The 21,551-nt window shown below is 39.0% G+C and overlaps 1 protein-coding gene across 12 annotated transcripts in view; it reads left to right on the forward strand.

Moving 5' to 3' along the window:
* Positions 1-21,551, forward strand: part of MCF2L (MCF.2 cell line derived transforming sequence like) — a 156,598-nt gene that overhangs the window by 111,639 nt on the left and 23,408 nt on the right. For all 12 annotated transcript variants that reach the window (XM_058044996.1, XM_058044997.1, XM_058045001.1 and 9 more), the window contains 9 exons: positions 5,072-5,162; positions 14,695-14,814; positions 15,639-15,755; positions 16,249-16,398; positions 17,072-17,196; positions 18,888-19,002; positions 19,962-20,081; positions 20,882-21,073; positions 21,267-21,458. In XM_058044996.1, coding sequence (XP_057900979.1) covers positions 5,072-5,162; positions 14,695-14,814; positions 15,639-15,755; positions 16,249-16,398; positions 17,072-17,196; positions 18,888-19,002; positions 19,962-20,081; positions 20,882-21,073; positions 21,267-21,458 — 1,222 coding nt within the window. The remainder of the gene's footprint in view (positions 1-5,071; positions 5,163-14,694; positions 14,815-15,638; positions 15,756-16,248; positions 16,399-17,071; positions 17,197-18,887; positions 19,003-19,961; positions 20,082-20,881; positions 21,074-21,266; positions 21,459-21,551) is intronic.

Genomic DNA, 21,551 nt, shown 5'->3' on the forward strand with positions numbered 1-21,551 from the left:
TTCCAATGGGCTGTTCCTAAGCTAAGTGACCAATGATGAGTGGGTGAGCCAATTCCAAGTCCTTCTTACATAGGGTTACAGTGGTTTGCCGAAAAAGATTGGGATTTGTGAGGTGCCCCAGGCCTCACATCTTTTGAGGCAGTGTGTGCATGTCACTGTGCTGAGGGTGAGGAAGCTTTAGAATAGGGTGGTACCAGGGTTCTGCTTATGATACAGATGACTGCAGACATTGCCTTGGTGCTCTGTTCAGCGCAGTAATTCTTTGTGAATATTGTTCAAGCCCTAGTATGGAAATAGCTGTTCAGCCCTTGAGAGCAAGAATTTCTAGTCCATTTGTATGCTGAGGTAGTTGAGGTAGGGAACAGTCCTGACTGTCATGCAGGCCAACTGTTTAATAATAAAGCTCTAAGACTGAATTTCAGTTTTAAATAAGTGGACTTATGTAACCTAAAATGCTGTACAGAATTTCAAACATGCAGAGGTTTGGTACTTTCAGGTCTCTGGGATGAGCCCAAATATTTGCTTTGTTTAATTTGTAGCAGAGACAAATGTATACTAACTGCTTTCATACAGCAGTGTAGAAGCAATAGGAAATTATTGGTGTAGCAGTTGTCACCACCCATACCTTGGAGAAATGCAAGGATCTTTCAGAGGATGTTTATGTAATTTCTTCCACATACCCCAAGGGAAGTTTCTTTCCACAGTCCTATGTACTATAAGCTTTCCCACCCTTTCCCCCAAGTGCATGAGCTAATAAGTCTTGCAAACAAGACAAAGAGGAGATGTCCCCATAATGTAAACTAAGGAGTCACTAAGTGGAAAATTCAGTTCCTGCTCTGCATGGGAAACTGGCTGCTTGTTGGGCAGGTATTTCAACCTCACTGTCACCTCCTCCTAATGGTTGTACACTGGCTCCCCAAGACAGGGGGAGGGACCTGAGCAGAAAGTCCATCCTCTGCTGCATTTTCTCCAGTCCTCTGTGGCCCTGCTCCTCTTCCTCCACTTTCTACCTTTCTAACCTGGCCTTTGTGAGTTTGCTGGGCACATTTCCTGCAGAAACAGGGATGGTTCCCTGGCTGTCTAAAAATGTTCTGTTCTTTGTTCTGGTGAATAAACAGAAGAACAGTGCGTATCCCATGATGTTTTGGGTTTTTGTTTTGGTCTGGGTTTTTTTTTTTTTTGTGCATGTATTAGGAGAGAAACAAAGGAAGGAAGAATTTTATATAAATTATGTTTCAGAAAGTACACCGGATACAAGTTAATACATTAAAGACAAAAAAGGTCATATGGGAAATGTTAAGAAGCCTGAATAGACAGGTGCTTCTGCTAAGGTTTTCTAATATTTCTCACTGTAAGGGGTTTTTTCTAGTCATTTACAACTATGCCAAATTTTCTTTCCATTTTTGAGGTGCCGCCTGATTTTATGGAGTTAAGTTCAGCCAAAATAGCTGTGTGGTTCCTAAGATGCCAGGGACCAAATCCACCATGCTCTTCAAACATTGAGACAATTGTTTGAGAAGCTCAAGTGTCTACTTCCTTTGTTCAAGGACTCAGACTTGACACTCAGAAGAATGATGGCTTTTGTGTCAAGAAAGTACCTTGAGAAAAATCTGCCTAAACCCCAGGCCACAGATGCTAAGTAACTCAAGCCCATTGCCAAAAGTGTCCTGCTTCATCCTGGAGCTGAGCAGGAACTTCTCTGTGGTTACAGGATGAGCTGCTCAAGGGCCAGGTTTGCTTCCAGGAAGGCTGTGGCATGGGGTGTGGGTGCCACCTCTTGAGCAGCAGGCAGTGCAGACAAGCTGCTGGACTCCACAGGCAGGAGCACAGCCGAGGGAAGTGTCCACCCAAGGGAAGACACTGGGAGATGGAGTGGGACATAGCATAGAGTTGGAGGATGAGGGGACTGTGGTATTCAGGAAGAGGCAAGAACTGCTGTCATTCATCCTGAAAGTCTAAAATTAAAAAGAAAATAAAAAGACTTTTTGCATTGCTCTTGGGATAAGGAGTGATGAATGGGAGAGACAAATGTGGTGGAGACAAGTTTTCTGGGGAGTGATGCAGAGGCATGAGAAGATGTGAGCTACACTGATGAGTACAGGGCAGCTGGATCAAGGCAGGGAAAAAAGCTTGATGAGCTGTGCCCATCAGAGCATGCTTCTGCTGAGACACTGAGCACAAAAAAAAAATGCATTCCTCTCAAGCACATGGTGGGGTAGGGGAAAATCATTATCAGGATAAGACATAATAAACATGGCTGAGGGATAGAGGGACAGCTGGCACTCACAGTTAAATCAGGAGCCAAAGGAAAATTGAGGATGTGCTTGTTTCCAAAGCACCATTCCCTATGCCCTAGAAAGGAGGAGGGTATTGCAAGGTGTCCTGCATCCCCATGTGCAGGTGCGTGTCTGGCAGCAAGGAGAGGTCAGTAGAGCAAGGGTACATTGGCAAACAGACCTGTTTTCAATATTTACTTTTCTTTAATGCATGACTTTGTTCTCTTTGCAATGTTCTCAGCTTTGTTGTACACAATGTCTTAGTTTGGTTTGTTGCTTCCTGCCTGTGACTTGCTGGAGCTGGATCCCAGACTCCAGAGCCAGGCCTTTGCAACAAGGCACTGTTGTCGAGATAACAAATACTTTTCCCACCCTGATTGATTTGGAACAGGGCATGTCATTTTTTTCCCACCGGTCTATATTAATGGAGTGTTAACAGTTTGAAGGCAGATGCTCAAGACTTTGCCATCGGGTCTCTTCTGGGCAGCAGTGGGGAATCCTGGCTTTTTATGTCTGAGCTTGCTGATTCATGCAAGCACACTACTTATTTGATCCTTCTATTTGATCCAGTGGAAAAAGAAGGTTGGCTGAAGACGTCTTTTGGGCTATCTTAGAGATGTGCTTTTCTTTGTTAATTCTTCCACTTAAGTAAGCCTTGTCTTTTTATTTTTCTAGGATATTGATGTTAAGCTCTGCTTATTGCCAGATGTTCAGGCAGGTGCTTAACTGTGTGGAGCTGCCATGTAGATAATTTTTGGGATCCCAGCTGAGCCTGTATTTTCATGTGTTCTTAGAGAAAAATCCTATTGATGCTCTTTCAGAGGCTTTAATTTTATTCATATTGCACTGAAATATCAGTATTTTCTTGTAATATTATACAGATGTTGCATTTAGGTACTCTGAGATTATGCTTCCTCTGAGGAAGTATGGAGGGATTTCAGGGCTCCTGGGACCTTCTACTGAGTGGGGGAAAATAGACTATGAGTCTTAATACACTCCAAAATCCACACTGACTCCTGTGGGGAAAGCTGTAGCACTTTTTTCACTCCATTGATCCACATTAAGGCTGTGTACCCTAGGAGTTTGTTTTGCCATCTGATTATTGTGGCACATGGTTGCTATTATAATTTTACTTTGCTCAGTCACTAAAGGTTAAAATTGTGAGAGCTTTAAACGGGGAACGGGAAGAGGCTAAAATCAGTCTGAATCTCTCTCCTCCTCTTGCCCTTTAAATAAAGAAAAATAAGAGAGGAAACTTTGGTAAATCATGGAAATTTACTGTAGTGGGAAGCATATTGCTAATATAAAGCCCTGTTTGTCTGCAAGGGTTGTCAGGCTTACAAGGCAAGTGCTCAGATGTTGTTTATCAGTGTTGTCCTAACCCAGAGGCAAGAGTTAAGTAACATGCACTGAATGTGGGCAGTGAGGATCACTTCTAACATTCTGCTGTGCTGAGAGGACTGCTTAGCTTCTTCTGAAAGAAAGCAAGGGCTCCTTTGCATTTCTAATGATTATTCATGTTTCCCACTGAAGAGTGTGTCTGTAAATTTGAGAGATGCTGCATTTTATAAAAGAGAGGGAATAAACTGTGAGTCCTGTTTAAATCTGTAATTTTGAAGAGTAGCTTAAGATGACACATCTGGGTACCTGTGTTCTTCACCCTCCTAAACATCCTCTTATCATTATGCTACTGACATAACCTTATCAAGAAAAGCTGGTGTTTCCATGATTCAGCAATCTTGAATAAAGAATCCTGACATTCTGTTGTGTTGATTTTTATTTTTTCCTTTCAGATATTACCATAACAAATTGATGCACAGTATTTCTAATGTAATAGTGCCACAGCAGGCCTTGCAATGAATCATCAGATGTAAAAATACAGCACATATACTGAAAAGGGAGCAAATGTATGAGAAAACAATTAATCTGAGCCTGTCTGCCTTGCATTTGCCTGCTGTTTCCATTTTGATTGCGATTGGCTGGCAAGGGCTGCTGCTGGCATTGCACAATTGGCTTAGATGGGGAATTACAAAACAGGAGCACATCCCTTGGTCAGGGCTCGGTAGCACATGCAGCTGAGCACAGGCAAAAGAGAAAGGTCACCCACCCGCGCGGCAGGACTGGAGCAGAATCTCTCTCACAGATGTTTCCATTCCAGAGGAGTGCCTCTGAGCTCGTTGTTCTCATCTGTGGCTTGAAGAGCTTAAATGCCCTAAGGTTTTTTTGTTTCAGTGAATGTGAAGATGCACCTAGGAAGAAGTTTACAGCCTGGAGGCATATGAGGATTTCAGATGCATGGAGCAGTATCATGGAATGATCAGAAGGATCTGTGGTTTCCAGGAGTTTTAAGTATCAGTGAGGAGGAAGGCAATTCAAACAGAAGGTTAAAAAGCAGATGCAAAAGGAAAACAACTTTATTTTGATCCTGAAATTATGCTGACAACATCATGAGAAAGGGATTATATCAGCACCAAACAGTGGAGAATCAGTCTCATTTTCTTCTGAAATAATCCCTGTGCAATAAATGTAAATACTATCTTTTGTGAAAAAGAGGAATTCATTATTTGAATGCATTTTGAAACTCTGCAAAACGCTGTGGGACTGCTGCATCTTTGCAATGGTGTATGATGTATCTTTAGTTAAGATATTTATATGAAGAAAATTCTGCACAAAAAGGTCAAGCTACTTTTTTTTTTCACTGTTTATTGACTGCTTTTCTGTGTGAGGGCACCAGGAGTTACATTTGTATTTTTAACTAAACTTTCCTATTTTCTTCTTTCCTTCTCCAAACTCAGTTTACGAGATGCTGGAATTGGATTTATTCTTGTCATAGATCGCAGACAGGACAAATGGACTTCTGTGAAAGCTTCCATACTGCGGATAGCAGTGAGTACTCTCTTCAATTACTCCTTAGAAAGATTTTTCTGTGTTGAATCTTCCTCTTACAAGTGGAAAAACATAATTTTTTTTCTCTTCAACAATATGTCAGCTAATAGATGATACAGAAGGTATCCAGTAGGTCTTTTGTATCCCAGACAGAGCATCATGTGTCTATGATGTGTTTTAATGCAGTCTGCAGCTCAGGACATCTTCCTAAGTGTGCACTTGGAGAGAGTGAATGTGTGAGCATGCCGCTGTCCCAGGTGGGAGCTGATGTTTGCATGGACACCCCATGGGTCCCACAGAGTTTTCACTATTCAAGTGAAGAAATGAGGGTGAGGGTCCTGGTTGAGTTTACCACTTGTGAAAGGAGGTCACATGGAAACACTGTTCTTGTGATGTTTGATTTAAAACAAGGATTATATGTAAGCAAGAAAATCTTATGTGCCTTCTATGATCAATCAACAGTGCATGCTCTTAATTTTCCCAGTCTCCCTTTCAAGTAATATGAAAAAGAAGCTTATTATAGGCTATTTTTTCCTTTTTTCAGAAGTAGAGAAGGACAGATTCATGTTTATCATGTGCTTATTCTACTGCTGGTTTACTTGGTTTTTCAAGTTTTTGGTTCATTGGTTGCCTTTTTCTTTTCCTTGTTATCCTTGCTTTAATTGTTAGTCAATAGTCTTTCCTGTAAGGGCTGAAAAACAAAGCTGTAAGTATCTTTTAATTTTTAATGGCTGAAAAATTTTGACTCTGTAAGATAAATGTCAAATCAAAACAGTAAATGTCATTTTAATGTAGCCTGATTATGGCCAAAGAAACTTTTGTTTATTCTAAGTTAAAGGTAGTACATTACTTTAAAATAATACATCTTTAAAGGTAGTATGTTGTTCCCACTATATGATGTTTTATGAATGAATATATAATGATATAATATTCCCACAATACAACTCTTTACCCAATAATCATTGTAGAAATGTTAAAATGTTGAAAATACATTAAAGTATCAGCAAAATTTGCTTTAGCAGCTCAATTTGAAATTTTAAGATGCAGCATTGAGTAGATCACAGTAGTAAAAACTGAGAGCAGCATAATTTAGGATGATTGAAGAAAAAGGCCTCTAGCTGGAGGTTTGGCATCTCTCAAAAGTCAGTGCTGTAGTTTCTGTTCAAGGACAGATAAGTGTTGCACAGATTATGGTCCTTTTATTTGCATAATTGGGGTTGTGGGGGTTAGGGAGCAACTACAGACAAATTGCTTATAGCCGTGATGATGAAATTTATGGTAACATTCCTCCAGTGTGTTGCTTTGCTTTGAAGCACAGTGAACAGAACTGAGCAACTATTCCCCATTCTGAGGGATCTGTCACTGCTGAGATGGTGCTGGTGCCTAAGGGATTTAGGGTGTTAAGTGCAGGAGCACTGCCCAGTTGCAGTACTGCTGCTGATGGGTTATTTTGTTTTCTTCAGCTTTTCTCGTTCTTCTGTGAGGTTTTTCTGAAAGAAGAATCGTGCTTCTTAGCTGCAGTCTAATCTGTTAAGGGCAGGATTTTTTATATTTGCTTCTCTGTTGAACAGCAACAGTGTTGGCTTTCAATTGTACCCATGTATATATATTTATAGCAGTCCTCCTGTTGGACTTCAGCAATAGTCACATCAGCCCTAACACGTGAACATTTTGTGTTCCTATTCCAAAAGAAGATGTAGTGAAGAATTGTTTGCTCTTGACCACCATATCTTTGCTATAGTATTTGATATAAATGAAATCTAATCTGCATTTCAGCTGCCTGTTGTTTAACAAAAAAACAAAGCCAAATATACAGGATATGTAATTGTGCCAAATTAGTGAGGTCCTATTGATAGACAAAGATTTCTTTTGAACGGCTCAAGGGTAACTGAAGACTTCCACTTGCTTGGTTTTTCTTACAGTCAGAGTTGTCTTTTGGTGGTTTTGAAGCATGAGAGTGGTATTTGGGCTATCCAGACTGTACTCGATGTCTGAAAGCCTGATAGCTCTGGTAGTTTCAGTCACAGAATCACAGAATGGTTTGGATGGAAGAGACCTTAAAGATTTTCTAATTCCAACACTCCCGCCATGGGCAGGGACACCTTTCCCTAGATAAGGTGGCTCAAAGCCCCATCCAAGCCTGGCCTTGAACACTTCCAGGCACAGGAAATTCCCAGCTTCTCTGAGTAACCTATTCTAGAGCCTTGCCATCCCCACAGTAAATAATTTCTTCCTACTGTCCCATATAAACCCACCTCCTTTCAATTTGAAGCCATTTCCTTTTTTTTATTTTATTTTTTTTATTGCTGAAGCCTATTGCTGTCTGTAGAGACAGGAGTGTCATGTTATTTGAGATGAGAATTTTGGCTGTCGGTTTATTTTGTCTTTTCTGCCAACTTACCTATTTTTTCTATAATCATCCTGGGGGAGTTGACCCTTTTGATTTGTGAAACCAGAAATGCCAGCATAGGGTGCTGTGACTGGAGCACTGCCTGACAGGAATGTCCTGGCTGGAGCATCTGCCCATCACTAATACCCTGGCCACTGTAGGACATGTATTTGTAAGCACTAAGCAGCTGTTAAACAGAAATTCATACTGGCATGGATTTGTTATTATTATTTCTTGTTATTTTCAAACTCTTCATACACATTTGGTTTGTACTAGTGGGTATTGAAGGATGTTTTGAAACAAAACTAACAAAATGTTTTGTTTCAGGCTGAAATTGTGGAAAATGTATTATTAAAAATTTCTAAGCTTCATTTTTCCTTCTTTGTTGTTAGGGGTACTTTATTTTTCCTGGGGCAGAAAATGAGCAACGATGAGCTGATTCTGTATTTCATGCTGATACTTAAAGGTTTTGTAGTCAAGACTCTGGAGGTGAGGTTCACCTATTTTTGCAGACGTGGTAGAAGGCCAGTGACTGAACTGCTCGCCCAGGGTGACTGCTGCTGCTGCAGCACATGCAGTGCAGGGGGACTGAGAGCAAAGCCAGGGGCCTGGGCTGAAATATGGCATTTCTTTTCCATGTGACAGAGATTGTGGCAATAACATGCCCAGGCATGCAGACCTTGCTACTGTTTTATTCTACTTGATGAAATTGCAATGGGCAGGCAGCCCAGGATGTTGTTGTGAGCAAGCACAATAATGCAGTCTCTGTGGCTTAAGAGACACTTCAAACAACATTATTATTTTTATTTCTCACCTGATTTAGCTGAAGTGAACTTATAAGCCTAGGAAGAATGTGATCTACTGGGATAGTCAGGTTGAGATGTGAAATTCTGGTAGAGATTCCAAGAGCCAAGTTTAATGCTGAGGATGAAGACTTGATAGTAAAGTAGAATTTGAAAGTTCTTACAAGAAAAATACTGAACTTAGTAGTTGCAAATTGTTCACTTGTAATACATTATTGTTTGAGGATACAAATTTTTTTCAGCTTGTTGCCCTGTCACCTGTGACGATTCTTCTAAATTTGTATTAGAATGTCCTGTTTTCAGTAAAACACAGTACTCAGAGTATGAAGAGTGATTCAAGATGTTACTGAACCTTTTAGCTCCTGGGGCTGGGCAATTACATAGTCTCATGGATAAGTGTGCAAGGAGGAGCAGTCATGGTGGTTGGTAAAGCAGCTCTGTATTGTCCCTGCTGAAGCTGGGGGAATGACAAATGCCAGACAAATTGATCCCCTTGTCCTTTCCATGCAGTCAAAAATGACTCCTTTTTTATCCTTTTTTTTTCTCTCCTAATGTTATCATACCCAAACTAGCAATATTCAATCCACAGTTGTAGGAGCAAGGCTTTTTACTGATCAATGCATTCCAGGGTTTCACACTGCTCTCTTCACAGTTCCAGTGTATTTTCTTTTTAAAAAGTAGTCGATGTCATTACATTGTATTAGTCTATTGTCCTGTCATCATTGTCTTCCTCCATCTAGAGGGAAAGGTTGCAGTGTGAACTCACTCTTTTAGACAAACAAAAAACTGCACTCAACATCATTAAAAGTTTTACCATAGACATTCATCATCCTCATACTGAAATCCAGGAAAATAAACTTCTTGGTGTGTAGGGAATAACATACCTGTGGGCCACTGCTCTTGAGTAAGCGTTAGGATGGAGGTTGGTTGTTTTGTTGGTGAGGAATTTTTATCCATTTACAAAACTTTGCAGCCCTTTCTAAATGTGACAAGAGATGGGTTTTATTCTGCCTCCTGGAAAAGAAGTCTGCTTTGTGATTTGCCACCCCTAATTAAGGATGCACTGAGTACAGATTTCATGTCTTCTGTTTTGGACTGCCTTGTCCACAGCACTGCTTTTCTTAGCTGTTCATAAATCAAAATGCAGTCTTCAGTGTAACAGTGGCTTAGCCCATTAATTTCTTTGAAGATCAGGGCCAAGACTGCTGGCTGGCAGGAAGAAACCTGAAGCCAATGGACACAGCACACCAGAATGCTTAGGTTGGACTCGATGATTGTGGAGGTCTTTTCCAATCTAATTGATTCTTTGATTTTGTAATACCAGCCTAAACCTTGCAGGAGTCAGGCAGTCCCATTTTTGTGCCATCTGGAATCTTACTGGTTTGATATCCAAGGTGAGAAATGATGAATTGCAGTAATTCAGCTTTGAATTCTTTGACCTTGTTTGTAGACATGTTGAGTTTCTTAGTGAGTTCTCAATATAGAAAATATATATTTTTTAAGTGGTGCCCCATGAAAGGCACTGTTTTATATTTATATGGGATAGGTATTTCCCTTTAGCCCAGTTTCTAGTTAGCTCTTTGCATCATGTCCTGAAAAGTAGTGACACTTCACACTTTGTATGGCTTAAGTTTGAAAACACTGCTCTTCTTTCAACCCCAGTCATGTTTCTCATTTTGCTTGGATTTAAGACTAGAACTTGGCAGTATGATGAAGCTGGAACAATATTTGTATTAATTTTGTGGCTATTGTTATGAATGAGTACAGTAAATGATAAATGAGTACGTTTATTTTTAGATCAGTATGGTTTTGTCTGGTTGCCTTGGATGTTTTGAGACTACTTCAAATGCAGGCACTTTTGCAGTTATCCTTGTGTACTTAGCCATTTTTATTTATTTTATGTATTTGTTGAATATGTGAAAACAGAAGTGAGTCACTTAAACTCAGAAAGCAGGATCATGTCACAAGCATTATATATAGATCTAATGCAAAACAGTCCTATGTTTTTAAAACTAGATTTCAAGCTGCTTTTTTTATGAACTGATTTAATTCAAGATTATTTTGTGACAAGAATTATGTGTTCATTCTAGCCAGGAATAAACAGTCTTAAATAGGTAAGCAAGTAGTTACTAACCCTTTATATACAGAAGTATTTTGGAAAGAAGTGCTCTGTGGCTTATGGCATACTAAGTAAGTGCAGAAAGGAAAACAGCACCACAGAGTTTGGTAATGTGGGTATTTTGAAGCTGTTCATTAAAAAAATTAGTTTTTTTCCAAATATTTTAAGACAAAATTACTAAAACCAAGTCAATCATTAGCTCTTTGATGGCTCACATATTATACACAATATTTCTGCAAGCTGGCTTAACTTCAGGGTCAGTACTGGTGGTACACCTAGCCTCTCTGCCAGTAATTTAATAACTGTGCAGAAAAATGATAGTTAGGATTATATGCAACTAACACGTGGTCCAGAGGAGGCCACAAAGGTGATCAGAGGTCTTGGAGCATCCTATGAGAACAGGCTGAGAGAAGTGAGGTTGTTCAGAAGAGAAGGCTCTGGGCCAGACCTCACTGCAGCCTTTTGGTATTTAAAAAATAGATATAACTTATAAAATAGAGGGAGAGTGACTTTACACAGGCAGATAGTGATAGGACAATGGGGAGTTGTTTTAAACTGAATGAGGAGAGACATTACATGTTAGGAAGCAATTTTTTACTGTAAGGGTAGTGGGGCACTGGAGCAGGTTGTCCAGGAAGTTGTGGATGCCTCAGCCCTGGAAGTGTTCAAGGCAAGGTTGGGTGAGGACCTGAGAACCAGCTCTAGTGAAAGATGTTCTTGTCCTGGTGGGGGTGTTAGAAATTAGTGATCTTTAAGATCCTTTCCAATCCATTCGGTGATTCTATGTTAATTTGATTTTGCATTTTGCCCAGAACTCAGCTGGGTTCAGCCTATACATTTACAGAAACCTGGAGCATGCAGTGAAATGCTCCCCATCCCTGAGAAGCAGATGCCTCAAAGCAGGCAGGTTAACCTGCTCCTGAAAAATTATTAACAGGTTATCTGGAGAACTTAAGATTGTTTCCCATTTTGTCCAGCCAGAAAAGGTTCTTCCCCTCATTCTAGGTTCAGGATACTTGTAGAGCAACAAAGATCTCAGTGTATTGGAACACTTTGATCCTGGGGCTGTGCTGTATACACATTCCTGGTTTGGCCAGATTTAATTTAAAGCTGATAACAATGTGCACATCTACATCTTTTTCTCTTTGGAATTGGCACTGACCTGACTGGATGAGAAAGTGAAGGAGATGAACAGATAGAAAACTAATCCCACGACTGTCATGAAATATCAAATAAGTGTAAATGAGATGAATGAATATATGGGCTGGGCTCTCCTAATTTTTGCAGAGAATATGAAAAACATGACTCCTAGTCTCTTTTGCATTGGCATTAAATCAGATGAATTCAGTATTTGAGACAAGATGTTGGGGGTACTGTTAATATTAATTAATCTAGTAAAAAAAGACAGTTGGGGGAAAAAACAAACCCAGTTTTTGAACACACAAATCCTTCAATAAATCTGAGTAAGGTTCATTGACTTCAGCGAAACAGTCCTTGAAGGCACTTTATTTGATAGCACTGCTAAACATAACAAGAATATTTTTTGGTGCTTAACATTTAGCAAAGCATTATTGAGAAGTCATTGTTTGTTGTCTGGTTAGCATACAATGGCTTCAAACAATTATGCTGCTGGGCTGGAACAGAGGATTTTTGTTTTGTTCCAGTGTTCAGGGTGAAGTTGACTGGTCAATGAAGTTCACAGGCATCCATGGAGTATCTCTTACATCATAGCATTGTCTCTGCAAGTCACCAGGGCTTTAGCAAAAACGTGTTAGGAAAAGTAGTAGTATTTTGGCAGTGCAGATAAAACCTTCGATAAACTGTAATAGCTGGCACAAATCCGACATTGTTTACTGTAGCACAACTTCCCTTTCTTGTTTCACAAAAATTAATTTGCAGATTTTACTTCTAGCCACAACAAGGGAAGGAGGCATCACTTTTTAAGACATGGAGTTTTTTTAAAGAAAAAAATAGAACCAAATGGAGACACACTAGTGGAGACCAGTTTATACTGTAGACAAAGTCAAAGTAATCTAGAATTTGAGCTTTTGTTCAGAGAGAAGGGAAATTTCTGACAGGTTTTGAATGGGAATGCAAGTGATCCAAGACTGTATTGACCTCAACACCATCATTTTGGGTTGACACATTGAGATAGAAAATAATTGCAGTGCGTATTCTCTGTTTCCATTGAATTGAACACCATCCTAAATTTCATCATGCAATTAAACTCTGTTTCATAGGACCTAGTAGACAGTCCAGAAAAATTTACTATTAGATTGCATTTGGGTACTGCTGTCTGCTTCAGTAATAGCCTAAATGTCATAAAATCACAGATTGGGTTGGGAGGGACCCTGAAGGACCATCTTTTGTGAGGAAAGGGAGCCTCAATGATATTATCTAGCCCCCTGTCCAGGGCATTTCCCAGTGCTCCAAGTAAGGCTAAAGGGGTTGCAGATATTGGCTGCCATGGACAGTGGGTCAGGACATCGTGGTGGGGTGGATGTCTCACAAGGAGGCACCTTATTTTTCAAAATAGGTTACCTAAAAATATCTCTTCTGTCATTTTAATTCTGAAATATTTGCATTACTGAATAAACTTCGCATTTTGGAAGTTAAAGGTAAAAATAACTGCTCAGTTGGACTGAACAATTCTGTTATAGGCACAAAATAGATTGACATGTCTGTTGAATGAGAGAAGCAAATACAGCTGTCATTCTAAAAGGCTTATCCAGGAGATTTAATTAAAGATTTTTTTGTCTGTTCTTTTAATGCTCTGAAATAAATTTGTGGGTTTGCTTTGTATGGTAATTCAGAAAAATAGTAAGAAAAGTATAATCTTTTATTTTTCTTCTGAATACAGTCAGAAATTTTCTATGAAAAGTTTTTCCTCTGATAACTATGGGTTAGTAACTTCACAGGCTGCACTTTTTTTAGTGAATTTTAGAGTGCAAGGCTGAGGCACTCAGAATTACCTGGTTTCTGTTCCCAGCCATCAGACTCAGCCATCAAACTGCACCACTGTACTTTCTAGAAAATGTGGACATCACTGAAATGGAGGCAGATCGAGAAGTCCAAGTCTTTAAGGTTCCTTAGACGAATGAAATCTTGGTTGTGTACTGAATATCTGGGGAACCGCAATGGATCTTGAAGCTTTCCAGAAAAGTGTTAAACTACTTTTTCCCTTTAAAAATTCATAATTTCTAATGCTAAGTACCTGGAACTCTTGGAAACCTCAAAATTGTTATTAAATCACTCTTTAACCTTCCAGATACTAACAGTTCCAGTAGGCTTGGAACAGAGCATAGCATAACAGCTCCTTCAGTCTCTGGGGATTTTTTGGTTGGATTTTTTGTCTTCCCTCTGGTAAACCAGTTTGCTAGAAAAGTGAAATAACTTCCAACAGTATAATGAAGAAAATTGCATACTTAATCATTATAATGATAATTTCTTTAGTGAATTTCACTGCCTCCCTACAGTGGAAATACTGAATAGAGGAGAATGTTTCCAAGAGTGGTTTAATGCCAAATATGCAAATCTCTGCCACAGCAGAGGTTGATTTTCAATAATTTAATGCTATATTTTTTTTAATTTCTTCTATCTTCTGTTTTCCCTCTACCTGTTGTAGAACTGAGAAAGATCCATCAGATTGCTACTTGGAAGTTGATGAGGAAAAAGAGAACTGAGATTTTTTTATGCTTGATTTTTATTTTTGTCAATCAAATTAAAGTTTTTTTTTTAAGTTGCTGCCTGAGAAATTCATCCTCTGTGGCAAAAACTTGTGTAGGCAACTGGCAAGGTAGTATATGCGTGAATTAGAAATTTGTTGTTAGGTGTTCACAGAATGATGGAGGTTTCTTTGGCACCTTTTATTAAAGTGAAGATGAAGTAACCATGAAAGTCTTGCTGTTAAAAAAATACTGAGCCATTGCTGTTTGTTCATTAGCCTCCTTGGGTAGGAGGTTGTAATCTTAGCTGAAGAGCAGTACAAGCCAGCTCTGAAAAAAAAAATTGATTCCAAGAGAATAGATCCCTGTTCCCAAAGACAAGTAAATGTCTTTTGAATGAAGTTCTTTGTACTAGCCATGCAACAATATGATTGGTCACCCCATTATGGGAGGCCTTTGATACAGTTAGTTTGTGGTTTATCAGGGGCTTCTCCTTGTTCAAAAATATTTTCTGGAGCTGAGACACAGAAAATAACAGGCTCAACTTGCTTTGCAGGCATCTTTCCCAGGAAACCTGCAATTAGTCCTCGTTCTGCGCCCAACAGGATTTTTTCATCGAGCTCTCTCGGACATTGCTTTCAGATTCAACAAAGATGAGCTTAAAATGAAAGTACCTGTAAGTAATCCTTTGTTTTCACTTTACTACCAGGAATCTGTAAAAGTACTTAAGGTGGCCAAGGAGGATCAAAGAAGCCCCAACAAAAAGCCATGATTAGAGGCAATTCTAGCAATTTTAGCTAATTCATGATGGCTTTTTCTTGAGAGAGTATGTGAATTTTGAAGCAGATGCATTTCCCATGGACAAACACTATGGTTTCTGTCACTTGAACAAATGTACAATGGATGCCTGTTGTTATCTTGCCAGTAAATCCAGAGATTGTATTTTTATTTGCAAGTGTACAGCATTTATATTTTAAAATAAAATTTGAAACTATATGAGCTGATGATATAAATGTTACTGTACTTACCAGATGTAAATTGCAAGGGGGAAAGATGGTCTTTAAGAAAATTTCTCCCATCTTTCATTTATCCTGGGGAACCGGTCCTTACATGAGAAATCCATGTAGGCAGTATTGTTCTGTCCTGCAGACCCAGGATAACAAGGAAAATGAACAAGAAATGAATGTTGCTTTTAGAAAATAGCCAAATATGGTTTAACAAGATAAAAAAATCTGGCAGTGTTATGCTATATAATTTGTGAGCTTTTTTTTTTAATATGCCTGGTGCCCGTGCCCATCATCAGTCATTTACATTTACCTCATCTTCACCTGAAAGAACTGCTAAATTTGTGTTTCTATACCCACAGGAATCAGTTCCATCTCTCACTTTTATATTAAAAAATGCATCTTCTCTGTTGGTGTCTGAAGGATGGGGCTCAGAATCATTAACAAGGGACTTGTCACCACTGATCACGTTCACTTTTTTTCTGTCCTGCTGCAGATCATAATGCTGGGCTCAGTGTCAGAACTGCAGAGTTACATTGATAAGACACAATTAACAGAAGATCTTGGTGGCACCCTGGATTACTGCCACAACAGATGGCTGTCCCGTCGCACTGTAAGTCTTAGGTTTTGTTATAACTTTTCAGCTTAATGAACCCTGTCATTTATAAAACAGATTCCAAGTGATGCAAGTTGACTTGCTCAGTGTGAGAAGATGTTCCCAATGGTACTTAGTCATCTTAGAGAAATAATATGAGTAATAACTTGGGAGGGGTTTTCTGAACACTTGGAGCGAAGGAACTACAGTGTGTTATTGTGTTGAGGTTTATTGGTTTTGCTACACGACAGAAAAAGCTCAAATTGTAAAATAACTCCAGATTATAAAAATATGAAGAAGATACACCTGATACAAGCCTAAGAAAAACATGCAATTAAGGAATTAATGGTGACGGTATCTGTTGCTTGCAAAATTCTACTTTGGCCATTTTTCAGTCTTGTAATTAATCTGTTTGGGTTTGTTTTGAGAGTTATATTTTGTGTGCTTGTGTTTGTTTGTACATATGTGTGTGATGAACACAAAACATCTTTAATGCTTTTTATTCCAAAAGGCTATAGAAGGTTTCGCCCAAAAGGTTAAGCAAACAGCTCAGATTCTTCAGTCCTTTGGGACTGAGCTGGCTGAAACAGAACTACCAAACGATGTGCAATCAACCAGCTCCCTTCTTGCAACACACACGGAAAAGAAGGACAAAATGAAGGTATGTAAATTTTGTAGAGATGCTGTCTTCTGGTTAACCTGTCTTTTAATTTATAGCTAGCAATATTAATGGAAAATATGGATGATGATAATAGACAGTAGTAATGTGAACCAATGATATCTTTTTGAGCTTGCTTTTTTTGTTGTTAAAAATCCTTTTTGCATTGGAAAATGGCATTTCTTGAAACTAAGTTTACGTATGTACAAATGCATAATGGGTTGTTTGAGAAACAGTAATTTCTTTGTAAGTGGTGGTGTGTTTAATTTGTAGTTTTGTTTGCAACAGGAAATTTGATTGTATTTGCATGCATATTAAAATATATGGCCTTTTGAAGAATGAACAAATGTTCTTTCAAAAAGGATTAAATGAGAGCTCTTTGGTGGTTTCAGAACTGTGCATCTAACATTTTTGAGATATTTGTAGCCTAAAGCTACACTAGAAGGCAAGGCTGTCTACCATGAAAATTTAACTCAGTTACACTGGGGTCTTCAGATGGTAAACATGGAAGAAGCTGACATTTATCATTTACTGTCTGTTGTCAGCCACTGCTTTTAATAAAACTGTGCTTGCTCGAATGCTATTGAAATCCTTCTTTCAATTCAGTGCCTTGTGAATTCTGCTTAAAAAACCAACATGCTGCTGCAGTGTGTGGGGTTTTTCTTTTGTTTTGTAGGAGGACATCAGGGTAGCAGTAGAACAGGGAGATGATATCCTTGGAAGTATTACAAAACCAGTTACTGAGAATCCTGATTACAAACTGAATCAAGATCAGCTAGACAATCAAACAACAGTAGAAAGGTGAGAGGTGTGAAATACTAAATATGCTGCTTTTCTGCTTTTTTGATCCCCCCCCCCCAGCTTCTGTATTTAATTCCATATTTGTGCTTTGCAAATAAGCAAATGTTTCAATGTGAGCATTAGAAATAATTTCAGAAACAACTCCTCTGTTGTCAGATCTGTCCTGAACAAAGTAACCCCCTAAACCCCTCTGCGGTGTCACCTGGCTGAAGGAAAATGGGATTGGAATTCTGATACCACTCTTTCTTTCATTTTTGTCACTTTTGGACTCTATACTTGAGTATCTTTTCCGTATTTTAAAGAATATCAATGCTTTGTTTAGAAACTGAAGTGCAATCCAAGAAATTTTGCTGCTGTACAGAAGGCATGAGTGGAAGACTAAAGTGATCTGTCTCTTCAGTAGATTCGTCCATTTATCTTTGAAGTGGGAGGGGTTTTTCTCTTTTGAACCTGTTAACTTATCAATGTTGTTAGTAGCTTTTAAAGGCTGTTAGGGAGTACACCACTCCTGAAGTATCTATGCACCAATTTCCTATGTGCTTCCTCTGGGCATATGAGTAATAGGTATAGTTTTCTTCTGCTCCCTGCCTGCCACATACACACCCCCCTCACATTACTGCCAGGTTTGAAGACATTATATCACTGCAGCACAGATGTAAATTTTCACAAAGCTATGAAAGCATAGCTCATTTCCCCCAGGCTGCATTCTGCATTCTTTTTTTGTCTGTCATTCTGTGTTTCTGTTACACTCAGGCCAGCTTTCTTTCCAAATAACTGTCCATTCCAATCACAGAGCTTGGCAGAAGTCACTTTTTTGGTCACTGTTGCTATCAGCTATCCAAGGACGATCAGGGTGGGGGTTGCTCATTTATCCATAACATTCCTATTCAATACAATATCTGACGGAAATTGGAACAAACTCTGTGTGTGTCACTGCCTTTTCTCTTCTTGGTTTTTACTTGTAAATTCAGAGTTCATTTCTGTAGTGTTAAAGACAAAAGTTCATTAAAATTCTGATGGGTTGCCTTCCCCAGATGTAGTCTAAGTACAGCAAAATGCACTGTATAAAGTCCATGGGATATCATACTGTCAAATACAATTATAGAAGGTAAGTTAAGAAGTGAAAGTTTTAACACATTTGCCAGAATTATAATCAAAGAAGGTTTTCCTCATCACAGCACTGCTGTACACTTGCCTGTGATATTTAATTAATTACTCTGCTTGGAAGAAAAGGAGCAATGGCCTTCAGGTTTATAGTGAGCTTTGCTCCAAAGAATGAAATGTAAGGGCAGCTGCCTGGTCATAGCAGTTCAAATTTTTTACTTTAACTTTCCCTGTTAGCCTAAGGCTTGGGTTCCTCTGAGTCTTAACCCACACACATTTGCATATTTATGTATGTTAGCCTCAGCTCCCCATGTCCCCAGGCCAAAGCTGAGAAGGTGCCTAAAATAAGCACTTGCCATTTTCCAGAAATTAATGTTTGTGTTGAGTTTCAGTTTTTTACATCAGTGTTATTGTAGGAAATGATACTGTGTGATACAAGAAATGTTTCCTGTATCCAGTTTGTTTGTCCTGAAAAATACTGCTTTGGGGAGGCTTTTTTTATTTACTGTGGAGGATTGCATTATCCCTTGAAGGTTGTACCCATCATTCTTAGAGTATTTTTTATGTGTTTTGTTTTGATTTTAAAGGCTATTGGCTCAATTACATGAAACAGAGACTGCCTTTGATGAGTTTTGGATGAAGCATCAGCAAAAACTAGAGCAGTGTCTGCGCCTTCGGAATTTTGAACAGAATTTCAGAGAGGTGAGAACTTCTTGGTGGCAGTCAATATTTGGTAACATAGAAATGATTCAGAAAATGCTTCCTGCTCTTGATTTTACAGTTCTTGTATGTACTTGCAAGCTTTCTCCAGCCTTTTTCTTGTACTTGCCCTTACTTGACACACTGCTATCTTTACTAGTTTGGATTCTTGCCCATAGAAACATAACATTTTATTTTTTTTTTTCTACAGTCTTAGGAAGTTCTTTTCTATGCACCCAGCAGCATATAAGCATTCAAAAAGTCCTTTGAAACCTGTTCTGTACCATAGAAACATAAAATGCTGCTGCAACACTTTCATCTTGCCAATAGATCCTTTTATGGAACCAAGTCTCAACTAAACATTCTGGCTGAAATTTTATGAAAACTGTCTCCAACACTGTGGGTGGGAAGTTGCAGCCATAGTGTTAGAAGCTGGGTGGAGGCTGCACTACAATTTTCACAGCCAGTTTCTGATCTCATGTTGTTTAACTCGTGCTCAGTGGCACCTGCACACCCTTTATCCTGGTGTAGCTGATCTCTGAGCACAGCCCCTGTGTCTTCACAAGAGCAACACTCAGAAACACTCTTGCAAGCATTTTTCTGTCTCTAAAACAATTGCTGGAGTGGGGACCTCTCCCTCATGGTCTGCTGTTAACATTAATGTCACTTTACATCCTTGTTATCTGGTAAAAGCAAGATCATAAATGTTTCCTTTGAATCTTTTTCTTGCATCTTTTTGAGTTCCAGGAAACAGGATTACTTCACTGCCTTTTCTTTGTATTTGTTTTCCTTTTTAATTGGAGGGGGGAGGTAAGCTGACAAAAAAAGGTGCTTTGTCTGCATCCCAGTAACCCCCTAATGTGAGTCACCTGACTGCAAATAGTGGCTATCACCTGTGTAATTGGGGGGTCTCTGGAGAGGTGGAGATCTCTGCATTCACACATAGCTGTGTCTCATTTCAGGTCAAAGCAGCTTTGGATATTGTGTCTGAGAGACTGTCTGCTTTCACAGATGTGGGAAACAGCCGTTCACATGTGGAGCATATTTTGAAAGATCTTGCCAACTTTAAAGAAAAATCAGATGTAAGAAATCTGCAAATCTCAATTTCTACTATGACAATGCACGTGCAGAGGGGAATGGGATATGGTTATTGAGTGTATCTGCTTAAGCTGACAGCAAGGCAGAATCAATGTCACAGGTAACATACAGAAGGAATCTGAAATAAAGTCTTTAAGCATTGGAGTAATTCTTGGACATCCCTCCATAAAGAGCAGAGTGACCAGACACAAAGTGTGATTGCTTCATGTAAGAATTGCAGGAAGTGTCTACATAGCCAAGTTTGGCATTTACTGATCAAGGGGCCACTTTCATTCCTATTAAAGCCATGTCTTTCAATAAATCTTAGAAATAAGAAAGCTGTGTTTTGAATGTACAATAAAGATGTCCAACAGAAACATACACTGAGCAATATAGAAAGGGAACCTTTCTCTGATCTGTGCTTCACAATGAAGCAAATTGCTCTCTAAGTGAGGTTGTTGGTCTTAAGGCTGAGATTGGTTTTTTATAATTTGCATTCAGATTGTTGCTGTACCCCAAATTGCATTCATACACACACAGACCGTGCTGAATAAGGCATAGAAAGACAGTGGTTCCTTCACAGGGAGGCCTGTGATTAAACTCACTGTTATTTCTGAGGTACTCTGGTACATGAAGGTTCTTGGGCATTTGGAAAGACAGACATAAATAAACTTTGATTTATTAAGCAAGGCAGATATCAACTAAAGATGTATTCTTTATCAATATGTGTATTTCACTGTGTAAAAATTGTTTCATTGATCTTGGCCAAGGATAGATGTACTTTAATCAGTGCTTATTTTCTTAGGAAACTGTAACAAAAGCCAAAATGTTAGCCTCAGAGCGTGATGCTTTTATTCAAAGCAATCATTATGCTGTGGACTCCATTATTCCAAAATGCAGTGAACTTCATCATCTCTGTGATGCCTTCACTACCGAAATAGAACGGAGGAGAAAACTTCTTAACAAATCCCTGGAACTGCATGACTTACTAGAGAAGGTAAATATAGTATGCAACAGCTGTTTCCCAAAACCTCAGGCAAACAATTGTCATAATGGTAGGTAATGTTATCTTAGTGGGCTGGAAGTTTTCTCTTTAAATAGCTGAATACATTACAAGGTTGAGTGTTTCAGACTCTTAGTATGTGATGCTGACATTGGTGCATTCTGAGCCTGTTCTTCTCTGTTTCTAGTCCATGAAGTGGTGTGATGAAGGAATTTACCTGCTGGCTTCCCAGCCAGTAGATAAGTGTCAGTCTCAGGATGGTGCAGAATCAGCACTACAGGAGATTGAAAAGTTCCTGGATACTGGTGCTGGCAATAAAATCAAGGAGTTGAATAAAATTTATGAAGAGTATGCTCACATCCTCAATGAAGACCTAAAGGTACCAGAAGATGTTTATGTGTGTCTGTGTGTCCATTTGTTCATTCTAGAGTTGCTTTCTTGTACTGCCATTGATAGAGCTAAATAATCAGTA

Source organism: Melospiza georgiana, chromosome 2 (assembly GCF_028018845.1).
Source record: "Melospiza georgiana isolate bMelGeo1 chromosome 2, bMelGeo1.pri, whole genome shotgun sequence".
NCBI lineage: Eukaryota > Metazoa > Chordata > Aves > Passeriformes > Passerellidae > Melospiza > Melospiza georgiana.